The 15,033-nt window shown below is 37.6% G+C and overlaps 2 protein-coding genes across 3 annotated transcripts; one reads left to right on the forward strand and one right to left on the reverse strand.

The window, feature by feature from the left end:
* Window positions 1-647: 647 nt before the first annotated feature.
* Window positions 648-9,695, forward strand: LOC131637631 (cyclin-L1-1-like). Of its 2 annotated transcripts, none has more exons than XM_058908240.1 (8): window positions 648-805; window positions 1,058-1,407; window positions 1,492-1,632; window positions 2,109-2,278; window positions 8,188-8,461; window positions 8,808-9,195; window positions 9,280-9,315; window positions 9,396-9,695. In XM_058908240.1, the coding sequence occupies exons 2-8, from the start codon at window positions 1,339-1,341 to the stop codon at window positions 9,458-9,460; spliced, it is 1,143 nt and encodes a 380-aa protein (XP_058764223.1). In that variant the 5' UTR covers window positions 648-805; window positions 1,058-1,338; the 3' UTR covers window positions 9,461-9,695. The 2 variants fall into 2 exon arrangements, with proteins under 2 accessions (XP_058764223.1, XP_058764224.1); XM_058908241.1 differs by having other exon boundaries at window positions 704-805; window positions 1,065-1,407.
* A 911-nt stretch (window positions 9,696-10,606) lies between these two features.
* Window positions 10,607-11,997, reverse strand: LOC131637632 (probable aquaporin PIP1-2). The gene is made up of 4 exons (XM_058908242.1): window positions 11,608-11,997; window positions 11,216-11,514; window positions 10,978-11,118; window positions 10,607-10,876 (listed from the first exon to the last, which is right to left on the reverse strand). The coding sequence occupies exons 1-4, from the start codon at window positions 11,933-11,935 to the stop codon at window positions 10,781-10,783; spliced, it is 864 nt and encodes a 287-aa protein (XP_058764225.1). The 5' UTR covers window positions 11,936-11,997; the 3' UTR covers window positions 10,607-10,780.
* Between the last annotated feature and the right edge of the window lie 3,036 nt (window positions 11,998-15,033).

Here is a 15,033-nt window from a genome sequence, read left to right on the forward strand (position 1 = left end):
ATCCTATCAAGTTCTAACGAATTAAAATCATCTCTATTTTTTTGGTCTCTTCATTTTCTCTATTTCTATAATTTTGTGTAAAAAATACACATATTGACGCATAGTTAGTATTTACTTGACTTTAAACACATAGAATTATATAAAATTATAGTAATGAAATTTTTAATTTTTTTTTAAAATGGAATGTCTTAAATGGAATATCCTTACCAGTTTCAACATATTTATAAAATTAATATACAATGTAAAAAATCGACGCTTATTTAGAGAATATTATAATTTAAAGCAATTCTTGTATGGAACGACCATAAATCTATATTTTTAGGCACAACTAATAAAAAGAGAATAATTTTTAATTTATTTTTATTTTAATTGAATTTATGGGATGAATGATATTATGAAGGAGAGAAAACTCTTAATTTATTTTTTAATTAATTAAATTTTGTGATTTGTTGTGTGTAGAACAATTTCTTATGTCCGGGTCACCTAAGAATTTTTCTGTAATTTATAACACTCTTTTACAAAGGTGGTCCATTCTACTAATCCGCTGGTTTTTCCGGTTTAACTGTTTTTCTAGCCGGTTTATCAACTTTTGTCCCGGTTTTCTCATAGGTCGGTTTACAGTGATTAATGGGCTGGAAGCTGGATTACTATGCGGTTTCCGGTTGAACCGTCCGGTCTGGGTTTAATTATATTGATAATTTCAAGACAATAAAACTAAACCAAGTTGGAGTCGCTCTGAACTCCTTTTGCCGGAAACGCAGCGGAGTGTTGGTCGTCCGTCAGAAAGAGTGAAAAAACTCTCCAGGTTTTTATTAACTTTCATTGAATTTTCCTTTTACTGTAACGCGTGCCAAGATAATAGCAATTTCCCGCTAGATTATTTTGAATCAATTATTGCTTTTCCTCACGGTGGTTGATTCTGAAACAGCTTCTAACCTAAAATCACGTTTTCTTTGGAATTGAAGTTCTAAATTGTTTCAATTCCTAGAAGGTGATATAGATTTGGCAGTTTTTTCTTGGTTTGGAATTCAATGAATCCTTATTATGATTTTGTTAGGGTTAAGGGAGCATAGAGAGATGATCTACACGGCAATTGATACATTTTACCTCACGGATGAGCAGCTGACAAATTCACCTTCCAGAAAAGATGGCATAGATGAAGCTACTGAAACCGCCCTTAGAATCTATGGCTGTGATCTCATCCAAGAAAGCGGCATTTTGCTGAGATTTTATCCTTTTTCTTATTAATATTATTAATATTTCTATTTTCATTTTCGATGTAATCCCTGCATTCGGTTTAGTTTGTTACCTTAACTGTGAGACAGACCACAAGCTGTTATGGCCACTGGGCAGGTTCTATTTCATCGTTTCTATTGCAAGAAGTCGTTTGCACGGTTTAATGTCAAGGTCTTGATGTATATGCATGCTGCTTACTCCTTTTCCTCTCTTGTGTGTAATGAATTAAAATGCTCATAGCTCTCTTTTTTGCAGAAAGTTGCTGCAAGCTCTGTGTGGCTGGCTTCAAAACTGGAGGAAAACCCGAGAAAAGCCAGACAAGTGCTTATTATTTTTCATAGGATGGAATGCAGGAGGGAGAACTTGCCCATTGATCATTTAGACTTGTATTCCAAGGTTGTAAGCTCTCGTTTTTTCCCTTTAACTTTTGTAGCTCACATACTGATAAAATAATGGATTTAGGCCCAAACTATGAGATTTTAAAGCAGATGCTTAATGGGTTTATAATTGACATGCCCATGATATGGAAGGTGTATGAGTGTAAGAAAAAGAAAAAGTAGAAGGGAGAGGAATAGAAATCTGTTGACCGGCAGTTAGTTAGGATCTTCTAATGAACTTATTAGGGTAGTGGGATTGGCATTCATCAACCATTTTCCATTGGGACCCTAGCAGTTAGGCAGAGATAGTGTGTTTCTCTTCTCCGAGGAGCTTGGCTCTGGTTTATCTTGTATGAGAGCTTGGTCTCTTTTGGATGATCAATATTATTGTTTCTGAATTTTGTCCATTAATTATTTCACTGCACTATCAGATACAAGCAATGGGTTATTTAGTTATAGTCATTTGAATGATTTTGTTTTTTTTGTGCTGAACAGAAATATGTTGATTTAAAAATGGAGCTGAGTAGAACTGAGAGACATATTTTGAAAGAAATGGGATTCATTTGTCATGTTGAACATCCTCACAAGTTTATTTCAAATTACCTTGCTACCCTTGAAACACCTCCAGAATTGAGGCAAGAAGCTTGGAATCTGGCTAATGACAGGTACATATTTCGAGATATTGTTATTATAATAATAATAATAATTATTATTGTGTATATTCTCAATATACACCTGTGGTCCATTTAACACTATACATACCCCATGATTCATTATTCCCAGTCCCAAGAGATCCCTGAATTAGACTGTATCTTTTCTTATGTTATTTCTTAAGGGTTGCTTCTATTGAAGTTTTAGTCAGTTAGTCTTCAGTTTGGATATTTTATCAAGGTCATTTATACATGGATGCAACATACAATTTCAAGTGATGGACTGATCCTCTTAGGGCATTTAATGAAGTAAAACAAATCTTTCTTTGACACTTTTGTTCACAACCTGATAGCATAATATTGTTCTGTGTGGGCTCTGGCAGTGTTATAGTGAAAAATGTTAGATACTATACAAATCAATTGATGTTTTCTAGGATATTGTACAGGCTAGGCAGCAAGTGTGACTGTATTATGGTATTAAGTTTTGACGTTTTCTGATATTGGTAAACCTGTTGATCTCGTCATATTTGTCAAATGAGTGGATGTTATGAAGAGTATTTTACTTGCATAAATATTATATTCTGCTGATTTGATATTATAGTTATCATGTACTTAATGTTGTGATTCTATATTGATTATTGTTAGAAAGCTATGCTAAGTCTGAACTCTTCATTTTCTATTTCTTTGATTCAATGAATAGTTAGTTACAAGAATCTAACAGATTGCATTTTATAGAAGCAATCCTGTAACCTGCTGTAGCAGGTTACCTTACTCTAGCTACTGCCAGGTGTCAGTTACACTATACAGACTACTATTTACTAGTATATTCTAATACCCCCCCCAAACTCATGGGGAGCTGGCAACCTTGAGTTTGTGCTTCAACTCTAGAAACTTGGTGGATGGAAGAGGCTTTGTCAACACATCTGCCAGTTGATCAACACCAGGGATATGAACAACATCAAGCTGCTTGGCTAGAACTTTTTCTCTGACAAAGAATAGGTCTATCTCCATGTGTTTGGTTCTTGTATGCATGATAGGATTGTGGGCCAGCAGCACTGCAGACTGATTGTCACACAAGATGATAGGAGGTTTGGTGGTAATAGACAACTCCTTGAGAAGAGTTTGCACCCATAACAGATCTGCAGTGGCTTGGGCAAGACTCCTGTACTCAGCTTCTGTGCTGGACCTTGCCACAACTGGCTGCTTCTTTGACCACCAAGATATGAGGTTTGTGCCAAAGAAGATTGCTGCACCTGAAGTGCTTCTCCTGTCATCTGGGTCAGAAGCCCAGTCAGCATCACAGTACACCTGTAAAGAAGGCACAGTATGAGGGGAGAGAGGGGATAAATGTAAGCCATGCTGAAGGGTCCCTTTGAGGTATTTGAGAATCCTTTTGACAGCCACCCAGTGGGATTCAAGAGGAGCTGACATGAATTGGCATACTTTATTCACAGCAAAGGAGATGTCAGGTCTGGTGATTGTAGCATACTGCAAAGCACCAACTACAGACCTGTAAAGAAAGGGGTCAGGAAGGGGTGCTGAACCAGTTTTGGTGAGCTTACAGGTGGATTGCATAGGGGTGGCAACTGCTGCAGACTCATGCATATTAGTTTTATACAGCAAATCCCTAATATACTTAGACTGAGTTAACAAAAGAGAGCCATTGGAGGCAGACTTCACTTCAATTCCCAAAAAATAATCAAGGTTACCAAGATGTTTTAGGGAGAAGGCTAGATTGAGTTTGGAGATGATATTCAAAACTAGAGGTTTGGAATTGCCAGTGATAATGATGTCATCTACATAGACAAGAATGTAGATGATGTGATTTTTGGAGGAATAGATGAAGAGGGATGGATCACACTTGCTAGCTTGGAAGTGAAGTTTCAGGAGGGCTGCCTGCAGTTTTTCAAACCATTGCCTGGGGGCCTGTTTAAGGCCATATAAAGCCTTGTGAAGCTTGCAGACTAAAGAAGAATCAGCACTGATAAACCCCGGGGGTTGTTCCATGTAAACCTCTTCAGTCAATGTGCCATTTAGAAAGGCATTGTTGACATCAATCTGTTGTATGGTCCAGTGATGAGTCAAGGCAATAGTGAGAATTATCCTAATGGTGATTGGTTTGACAACAGGAGAGAAAGTTTCCTGGAAGTCAAAGCCTTGCCTCTGGTGAAAACCTTTGGCAACCAACCTGGCCTTATACTTGTTGACAGTCCCATCAGGGTTTTCCTTAACCCTGAACACCCATTTACAACCTATGGCTCTTCTATGGGCAGGAAGAGAAACTAAGGACCAGGTCTGATTTTTCAGTAAAGCATCAAACTCAGACTGCATAGCAGATTTCCAATGAGAGTTCCCAAGGGCCTGCTTGACAGACTTGGGCTCAACAGTAGTAAGAAGAAGTCTGGGCTCAAGTCTGGGTTGAGTGAAGCCAGATTTCGCCCTAGTTTGCATGTGATGAGAATTAACAGGTACTTGGGAAACAGGTGCAGCATTGGGGGGAAGCACAGGATGAGAAGTAGTAGAGGATGAAGGAGAGGAGGAGGAGGCTGAGCCTGTCTCAGAAACAGGATTAGAAGGGGAAGAGTGAACAGGTTCAGAAACAGAGTTGGAAATAGGTGCAGGGGAAGATATAAGAGGAGCAGAATTAGACACAGAATTAGGTTCAGAACTGGACACAGACTTAGTCTCAGAGGAAAGAGAACGATTAGGCTGAGATTGGTGAGAAGTAATAGGTGAAGAGTGTGCAGAAATAGAGGTAGTAGGTTGAAAAGCAGACAAAGGCAGAGGAGAAAGAGGGACAGGCTTGGATAGAGAAAGGCTTTTAGAGGAAGAAGGAAAAAGATCAGGATAAGGGAACCTGGTCTCATTGAACAGAACATCCTTAGAGATGAATAACCTGCCAGAGGGAGACAAACATCTATATCCCTTATGAGAGGTGGAGTAGCCAAGAAATAAGCACTCATGAGACCTAAACTCAAGCTTGTGAGCATTGTAAGGTCTTAAAAGTGGAAAGCAGGCACAACCAAACACTTTCAAGAACTTGTAATCAGGTTTGGTGTGAAATAAGGCAGTGTAGGGAACCTGGAAATTAATGGAGGCAGAGGGAAGTCTATTTATGAGGTAGACAGCAGTGGAGAAGGCATAATCCCAATAAACAAGAGGAAGAGAAGCTTGGCTAAGCAGTGTGAGGCCAAGGTCAACAATGTGTCTGTGCTTCCTCTCAATTACACCATTCTGATGGTGAGTATGAGGACAAATAATTCTGTGTTGAATGCCTAGTTCAGAGAGGAATTTTGTAAAGGGCCTAAACTCTCCTCCCCAATCTGACTGAACAGATTTGATAGGATATCCATGCTGAAGTTCAACCATAGCCTTGAATTGCTTAAAGGTACTAAGTGCCTCAGCCTTAGTTTTGAGTAGATATAGCCAAGTGAATCTAGTGTGTGCATCTACTAAAGACATATAATAGGAATAGCCAGAAGTAGAAGTATTAGGAGAAGGCCCCCATAAGTCACAGTAAATCAACTCTAGAGGTGCAGTGTGTGGAGTGTGAGATAGAGTAGATGGCAATCTATGAGCTTTTCCCATACAACAGGCAGTGCAGAATAAACTTTCATCTTTGAATTGAAAAGGAATATTACAAGATTGGAGGACAAGCCTCAATGTATTTATACTAGGATGTCCTAGTCTCATATGCCAAATATTTGGCAGTTGTAATCCTATGCAAGCAGAATTTGCACTATATACAACATTATTTGGAGAAGATACACCTGACACACACAGGTTGAAAGAAGGAGGAGAAGCTGTCAAAGCAATAGAGGGAAACTCATATAGGCCATCAGCACCAACATGTCCTTGAAGAAGCACTGCATCAGAACCCTGTGATTTTACCAGACACTTATCAGCAGTAAACAAGAAGTAAACATTATTATCCTTGCAGAACTGACTCACACTGAGCAGATTCTTTGTGATAGAAGGAACAAGTAAGAGATGATTTAATTTAAGCTGTGAGTGTGTGTGACTATGAGAGGAAAAGGTGCTGGAACCAATTGAAGAAATGGGCAAACCTTGGCCATTTCCAATAAAGACTTGCTCATGCCCTTCATAAGGTGTGCTCTGCTGCAGATTCTTAGCATCACTAGTCACATGGTAAGAAGCTCCAGAATCAGGAAACCATGAATTGGACGAGGAGGGTGCTGAGTTTGCTATGAATGTGCTGGGAGGAACTTGTAGCACTGTGGGAACTTGAACCACTGAAGGAGGTCTCATCACAGCAGGTTGCCTGTTCCAAACCTGATTGGCAAAAGCATAAGTAGGCCATTGTTGCTGAGGAGTGCCATAGGAATTGGAATTGGCTGTAGGCTGAAAGTTCTGATTAAACCTATGCCAGCAGTTAAGAGCAGAGTGACCAAACTTCATGCATAATTGACATTGAATGTTGGAATTGGAGGATCTACCACCACGACCTCGACCAGTTCTGCCTCTTCCACGACCATAACTGCCACGGAGAGCTTGATAGTCAGGCTCAGAACTAGTAGGAGGAGCCGGAGTAGACTCTGAACTAGCAGTATTCCCTTCATCAGTGGTGGAGTTGGCATTGTTTGTGTGAGTAAGATTGAGGGACACAACTTCAGGCACAGGAGTTTTCTTGAATTTGTTGAGGCGTAATTCATGAGCAACAAGAAGGATCTCTACTTCATCAAGATCCATGATACCAAACTTGCTCTCAACAACAGAGACAACTGGAGCATACTCAGCAGGTAAACCTTCAAGAATCACATCAATGTGATGTGAAGTAGGAATAGGATCCCCAATCGAAGCAAGAGCATCAACAATTGTGCGAATTTGAAGCAGATAATCTTGCACAGACAGATTATCCAAGGTAAGAGCACGCAATTCAACTCGCAATTGACGTGCCCTAGCACGCGTCTGCTTCTGGAAATAGTTGAACAACCGATCCCATAGTTGATGTGCGTGAGTGCAACCAAGAACAAGAGAGAGAATCTCGCTCGAAAGAGTAGATTGAAGCCACGAAAGAAGTATCTGATCCTTTTGAAGCCAAACAGAATAAGCAGGATTGATCGTACCTGAGACGCGAGCAGCATCATCAACGAACTGCGGAGGAACACGAGTACAAACCACGAACTCAGTGAGATTGTGAGCGTTGATATAAGGCTCCACTTGTTGACGCCATAGATGGAAGTTCTTCTCATCAAGTTTCGATGCGATCTTGAGAGAGAAATTGAGATGACGAAGATCGCCAGGAGAAGACGACGCGATTGGCGTCGCTGTGTTGGAGATACGGAAGACGGTGAACCAGGTGGTGACGACGGCGGCGGCGTCGCCGGAGAAGTAGTCATGGCCGAAGATCGATTAGTCTACTGATACCATGTTAGAAAGCTATGCTAAGTCTGAACTCTTCATTTTCTATTTCTTTGATTCAATGAATAGTTAGTTACAAGAATCTAACAGATTGCATTTTATAGAAGCAATCCTGTAACCTGCTGTAGCAGGTTACCTTACTCTAGCTACTGCCAGGTGTCAGTTACACTATACAGACTACTATCTACTAGTATATTCTAATAATTATTTCAGAGCCTATATAATAGTCTGTGTGTGTATTTAAACACGCGGTTTCACCATCTGATGCCTGTGTTTTCTCTTATTCAATAGATTCTTACGATGTTGGACCTGTTTTACTAGTTTCTATTAGTGAACACTTGATGCTTCTTATAAGCTTGTGTGTCAAACAAACATCTGATCATATCACATAATAGTGGAATACACAATTTATTTACTCATTTAATTGCCTGACCAAAATGTGTGCTCGTATCTTTTATTATAACCTGTATTCAAATGTTTTCTTACCACATCACCTTGCTGTTTCTTACTTATATGCCTTCCTAACTAAATTTTTTATGCAGTTTGCGCACTACATTGTGTGTTAGATTTAAGAGTGAGGTTGTGGCTTGTGGCGTTGTATATGCTGCAGCTCGTAGGTTTCAGGTACCCCTTCCTGAAAATCCACCTTGGTGGAAGGCATTTGATGCAGAAAAGTCTGGGATTGATGAAGTCTGCAGGGTTTTGGCTCACCTTTATAGTCTTCCCAAGGCACAATATTTACCAATTTGCAAGGACTGGGACTCTTTTACATTCTCCAACAAATCATTGGAATCAAAGTCTCATTCAACTACAAAGGTGATGGTCAATTTTACCCTTTTTATTTAGAAAATTTGCTCCTTAATAGTGTGGTTGAAATAGTGATAAGTTATTTTTTTATGTACGCCAAAGTATAAAAATAATGTTGCCACTAAAATAAACTCCTGATGTTTTCAATCAACTTATAAACTCTAATTTTTATCTTTTAAAGTGTATCTCTTATTTGGAGAAGTCAAGTCCTATGTTTTAAACCTGTCTTAGAGGTGCAATATTATTTAGTGTCATTTGACTGTCATGAGACCATGTTTGCTTTTGCAAACCTGTATTATTGACAATCAACATATGGTTTTATTCAAGCAAACTTGAAATCATTGCCAATCTGTAGGACGCTCCACAAAGTAGCTCACCAATTAATCCTGAGACGTCAGCGTTAAAGGGAGCTCCCGGAGAAGCTAATATTGACTTGAGTGGTAGCAAGGGTGCTTTGGTAAAGCAAGCCAGTGATAAGTTGAACGATACTAGGAAGTCTGATGATGAATCCAAAGGCATTGCTGCTGAGAGAGACTTGAAAGATGAACCCACACTAAGGTCCAGACCAGACCGTAAAATGGAGGCCAGTGGGGATTTACACAGGGACAGGGAGAGGGACCGAATAAAATCCAGGGATCGTGAGCGGGGAAGGGATTCTGATAGAGAACGGGAACGAGAAGAATCTGAGAGGGTCAAACTCAAGGATCATGGTCATCGTTCTAGGGAGAGAGCAAAGGATTCAGGTATTTTTTTTATGGAATATATATGTATGACTATTGTTTTTGTTTTGTTGTTTATTTTGTGATTTAGTTTGTATTGGCGTGCAGGACATTCAGAGAAGTCAAAGCGCTATTCGTCACATGGTATGAATCTGTGTCTTTCTGAGTTTGACATTTTTTTCCCTTTTGGTATATCATCTCCTTAACTCATTTTTATATTTCAGACCGTGACCGTGACTACTACAGCTCGTCATACTCATCAAGAGAGAATCGGCATAGACATCATTAACATAACATACTTAGAAGAACCAAGATGTGCCCACATCGTTTTCTTGAGCATGAATATAAGTGTTTTTTATGTAGTTTCTGTTACCCTTTGTATTATTAGTTTATATTTTTATTTGTTCCAAAGCAAAACAGTAGCTACAACAATGTTTAGGCATATAGCCATATTCTAAGCATGCAGAAGGTATTCTGGTGCCTCTCTGCTTTTTCGAAAGAAGATTATAGTTGGTTAGCCTTCATTTTTCGTACTTATATAGAGTTATTAATTCCGGATAGCAGAGTGGAGCGGCCGACCCCTAACAACTCTGCTTATATACATGTTTAATTTGACATCTCTTTGGCTGCATATCAATTGCTTATGAAAAAGTTTAAATTCTGAGCGTTGTAGAGCGTAATATTGTTTGATGTTGTTTATATAACAATGGTAATTGGAAATCACGTTCCGGTTGAGCTTAGTTCTAGAGCGTAATATTGTTTGATGTTGTTTATATAACAATGGTAATTGGAAATCACGTTCTGGTTGAGCTTAGTTCTAGAGCGTATATTATTTGATGTTGTTTATATAACAATGGTAGATGGAAATCATGTTCTGGTTGAGCTTAGTTCTTGAGCGTATATTGTTTGATGTTGTTTATATAACAATGGTACATGGAAATCACGTTCCGGTCTCGTTTGATGTTGTTTATATCACATAGCTCTTGACATCTCTTTGGCTTCATATCATTGCTTATGATATGAAGCCAAAGAGAGCTTAGTTTCTGAGCTTCTTGAGTGTATATTGTTTGATGTTGTTTATATCACATAGCTCTGGACATCTCTTTGGCTTCATATCAATTGCTTATGGAAGAGCTTAGTTTTTTAGTGTATATTGTTTGATGTTGTTTATATCACATATTTCCTGACATCTCTTTGGCTTCATATCAATTGTTTATGAAAGAGCTTAGTTTTTGAGCTTATTTCTTGAACGTATACTGTTTGATGTTGTTTATCACATAGCTCTTGAGCACAGTGATTGTTTGAATAATAAATAGTAAGATGTATCGTCACATTTTTGTTTAAGGGGGGACTCAGTTTTAAGAAATCCAATCAATATTTCAATAGTCTGCTTTTGAAGAAATAATGAAGAAAAATTCACAAGCACTAGGAGGCATAATAACAACATGAAAGAATCTCCACTCCACAATCTATTCAACATGAACATGAAGTAGTAACTTGTAGTAGCTCATAATTTACACATACATAAGATTTGACCAAATAAACAAGAATGGGTACACCAAATAAATAATTCAAAACAATAACACATGGCGATGATGATGATGATTCATTAGCCCCTTGTCTTGAAAGGAATTGCTCGAATCACTATCTGGTGATATAATGCAGCAAGTGCAGCTCCAATGAAAGGTCCAACCCAGAAAATCCACTGTTTAATTTGCCACAAAATTCAAACAGTATACAAGTCAGTTTCTGAAAGAGAATTTTCAAGGCCACACAGTCATAATAAAGAAGAGATCATGAACATACATGGTCTTCCCAAGCATGGTCTCTGTTGTATATTATAGCAGCACCAAGACTCCTAGCTGGGTTAATACCAGTTCCAGTAATAGGAATAGTAGCCAAGTGAACCAAAAACACAGCAAACCCAATTGGAAGAGGTGCCAAAATCTACATAAACAAACATCACATTACTCCATATAGTCCAACAAAAATGAAGCATATATCATATAGATAACTATGATAATATCATATCATAATATCATACCGGAACATGAGAATCTCTAGCATTTCTCTTGGCATCAGTGGCAGAGAAAACAGTGTAAACAAGAACAAAAGTACCAACAATCTCAGCTCCAAGACCATCCCCCTTAGTGTAACCAGGATTCACAACATTTGCTCCACCTTTGAACAACTCAAAACGAGCATTTCCCTCAAAACCCTTCACCACACCAGCACCACAGATAGCTCCAAGACACTGCATTATTATATAGAATACTGCTCTTGTCAAGGACAGTTTCCTAGCCAAAAACAAACCAAATGTCACAGCTGGATTTATGTGTCCACCTGTTCCAAACCAAACATCATTAGTTTAGTCTAAAACAAAATAAAATAATCAAATACTAGGTAACAACAATGGAGTAAAGAAAAAGAAGTGACCTGAAATTCCAGCAGTGCAGTAAACAAGTGCAAAGATCATACCACCAAAAGCCCAAGCAATCCCTTGAATACCAACAGATGCACACTTGGAGGTTGATCTATTCACACCCATGACAGTTAAGACAGTGATGTAAAGAAACAAGAAAGTTGCAACAAATTCAGCAATTCCAGCTCTGTAAAAAGACCATGACTTCAACTCCCCTGGCTCAAACAATGGAGCTGGAGGTGCTTCCTTGTAATCCTTACTATCACTCTGAGCTCCTGTGCCTAATGCATTCTTTTCTGTGAATTTGTTTGCTCCAATCTTAACATCTTCTTCCCTCTCCATTCTTTTTTCTCTAACTCAAAACCAGTTCTTACTTCTTTGTAACTGTGTTCTGACAAGTATTCTTAGTCCTTGTTATATAGTGGAAAATTGTTAAAGGTAAAGAATATTATTTGTTTATTTGCTTGGCTGGATAATAATAACGGTAATATAATAACTTTATGTTTTTGTTTTAGCATAGAATGTGACACTTTTTTGGTTGTAAATAGGGACCATTCTAGAATTGAAAAGCAAGAAGAGGTTAAATTATTAAATAATGTTTAGGTGGATTGTTCTGGAAAGGAAGAGTAGGATGTTGATGTTGTTCCTATCTTAACAGAGTGTTAAATGCTTTTTGTTTTGGATTTTGTTTGTTGTGTAATTGGTTGATTAGAGTCATGGGATTCCTTTTGTATTGTGTAATTTATATATTTAAGGTCCATTTCGTGTACAATACATGATATAAGATATAACTTTATGTCATATGTTGATTAGAGTATGAACTTATTTTGGACTTGTTTTGTTTTGTCTACTAAATTGTATTTGGTGAAATAACATAGTATATGATAATTTTGTTTTAAATTTCTTTAATTAAAATATTTTTTATGAATTTGAGCTGAATTAAAATAATCAATAGAATAAAATAAGAAAATAAATTAATCATTTTTTTTAGGAAAAATAAAAAATTTAATCTGATATAGATAAAATAAAAAGAAATTTGAAAAATTAAATATAAAAATTAAAATTTTAAAATAAACATGAATAAATAATAATGAGAAAGAGTAATTTTATATGAGAGTGAGAGGAAGAGATGACAACTATTTGATTAAAATAAACGGTCGAGATGTAATATTTCGTTTAAATTATTCATGCGGTCCTCTTATTTGTCAACTGTTTTCAGTTGAGAAAAAGAAAATTGCATGATGAGATATTAAATATCAACCTTTATTTTAATCAAACAGTTATTATTTCTTCCTCTCACTCTCACATAAGATTACTCTTTTTTACAATCAATGCTAAATGTAGTTTATATACCACACTCATACACTCCAACAAGACATTTTTTTTCTAAAGCACAGAGTCCCGAGGGTTTTCGCACTCAAAACGGATAATACCTCGTAGTCACAGTGACGCCATTTGTGAAAATCGACTTCTGATTCTCGAATTTTTCACAGTCGCACATTTTCTCTTCGACCCATCAAGTTGTAACCTTTTTAGTCTATCAGATCAGACTTATCGAAAGCAAACACTAGATCCACCACATTCAATATATTCGAACAACAAATCAACATTGGTTTCTTAATCTTCCAAATTCCCCAATGGTCGGATCAAAAGCTACTCGTTCTACCGTCTTACGTGAAGCAACTGCAGCCGCAGCTGCTGCTCGAGCAACAATAACTCAACCGCCTTCGCCTTTTTGTCAAGATATTTGCAGATCAAGTGTGGTATATATTTTGTTGCATTTTGTTCTACTCCAACTTCCTTAGATTGTAGGATCTACTCTAGTACCTCTGTTCATATTTTCGATGTTGCCGCCAGCCACATGACCTGAAACTTTGTTTGGTTTCCAACTGTTGCAAGCTAGTCTCTGAATACAATGCGTTAATGAGTTGTTGAATAACATGTATAACGTTGTTCGACAACACAATTCACAGGCGATAGAGGAAAAATTATTTCGCCTTAAAGAAAGTCTACACAACGCATCCCCAAGGGAAACATCATGCAGGAAGCCTTTTCAAAGTGAAGCCTAGTCGCCACCCCCGAGCTGATCGTGTAGTAAAAGGACGATGCTCCGAAATCGCAGAATTACCATAAGAGTAAGAAGCGAGAAACTCTCCTCAGAGCCTCGAGGGAAACCGAGTTAGTCATTCTCTTCCACATGATCGAGAGGAGAGACCACCAACCAAGAATCCGCATAAACATCTTCTATGCGCCCACATTTTAGACAATAAAATACCAAAGACATTGGAAAAACCGCCTAATATGAACGAGTATAACAGAATAGAAGATCTCGATCAACACATGCAACTCGTCAATGAGCGCTTAAACAACATCAAAGTTGAGAAAACTTTCAAGTACAAACTATTTGCACTGATTTCAACGAAATTTACTAGGCTATAGTTCAATGATCTGTTGGACAAAAGCATCAAATCATGAACCGACCTACCATGTACACCAAGTAAATATTTAGAGTCATGAAATTTCTTCATAAAAATAGTTAATATCTCTATATTCTCTATTATAATGTTTTAATAATAAAAATAGAGGGAGTATTAATTATAAAAATAAAATTAGAATAAACAAACTGCTCAAATGATTTAAATCACTTAAATTGGGACAATCAAGTTTGGCAAATTTATAACTATTTAGTATAATGTTTTTTTCTCTCTCAAATAGTCTTTTTTTTTTTTTGAGAGAGAAAAACAATTACTTCATTTCATTATCAATAAGAGAATGTATACATGTTGGTACATCAGTGAAAACTTGAAAACTAGCGAAGGATGTAGCCGCCCTTGCCAAGACATGAGCAACTTCATTAGCTTGTCTTCTAATTAACTTAACATGAGAGTTCCTAAAAAAAGATGCCAGTAGCCGTTTACATTCGAGAGTAATAGCACCACAATCCGTGTTGTTAGAATGAGACCTATTCACATTATCCACAACGCTTTTTGCATCCAACTCAAAATCCATATTATCATAACCAAGAGTAAGCACCCATTTGATAGTTGAAAGAAGCCCCATAGCTTCTCCAACAGCAACTTCAGTGATAGGGGAGAACCATTCTGTCCTGGCTGCAATAAAGATACCTTTATCGTCCCTGATGCATGCACCTATGCCCACTTTGTTGTTTGAAAAAGAAGCATCTATGTTGCATTTGAGACGATCAACCGACGGTTTACTCCAAACAAGATCACCTGAATGGGGAGCTTGGGAATTATAGGAGGACCTAGATTGTTGGGCGTTTCTCCACCCAAGTAACAAATTCATAGCACGATTACAGATATCGTCTTTGGCCTCGTCTGTTTGATTCCATACCAGATTATTTCTGCATCTCCATAAACTCCACAAAATAGTAGAAAAATGGATTGTTCCTCTTTGTTAGCAACCTGCAAAAAAGAGAA

The sequence above is a fragment of the Vicia villosa genome, unplaced genomic scaffold, assembly GCF_029867415.1.
Source record: "Vicia villosa cultivar HV-30 ecotype Madison, WI unplaced genomic scaffold, Vvil1.0 ctg.002061F_1_1, whole genome shotgun sequence".
In the NCBI taxonomy this organism is placed as follows: domain Eukaryota; kingdom Viridiplantae; phylum Streptophyta; class Magnoliopsida; order Fabales; family Fabaceae; genus Vicia; species Vicia villosa.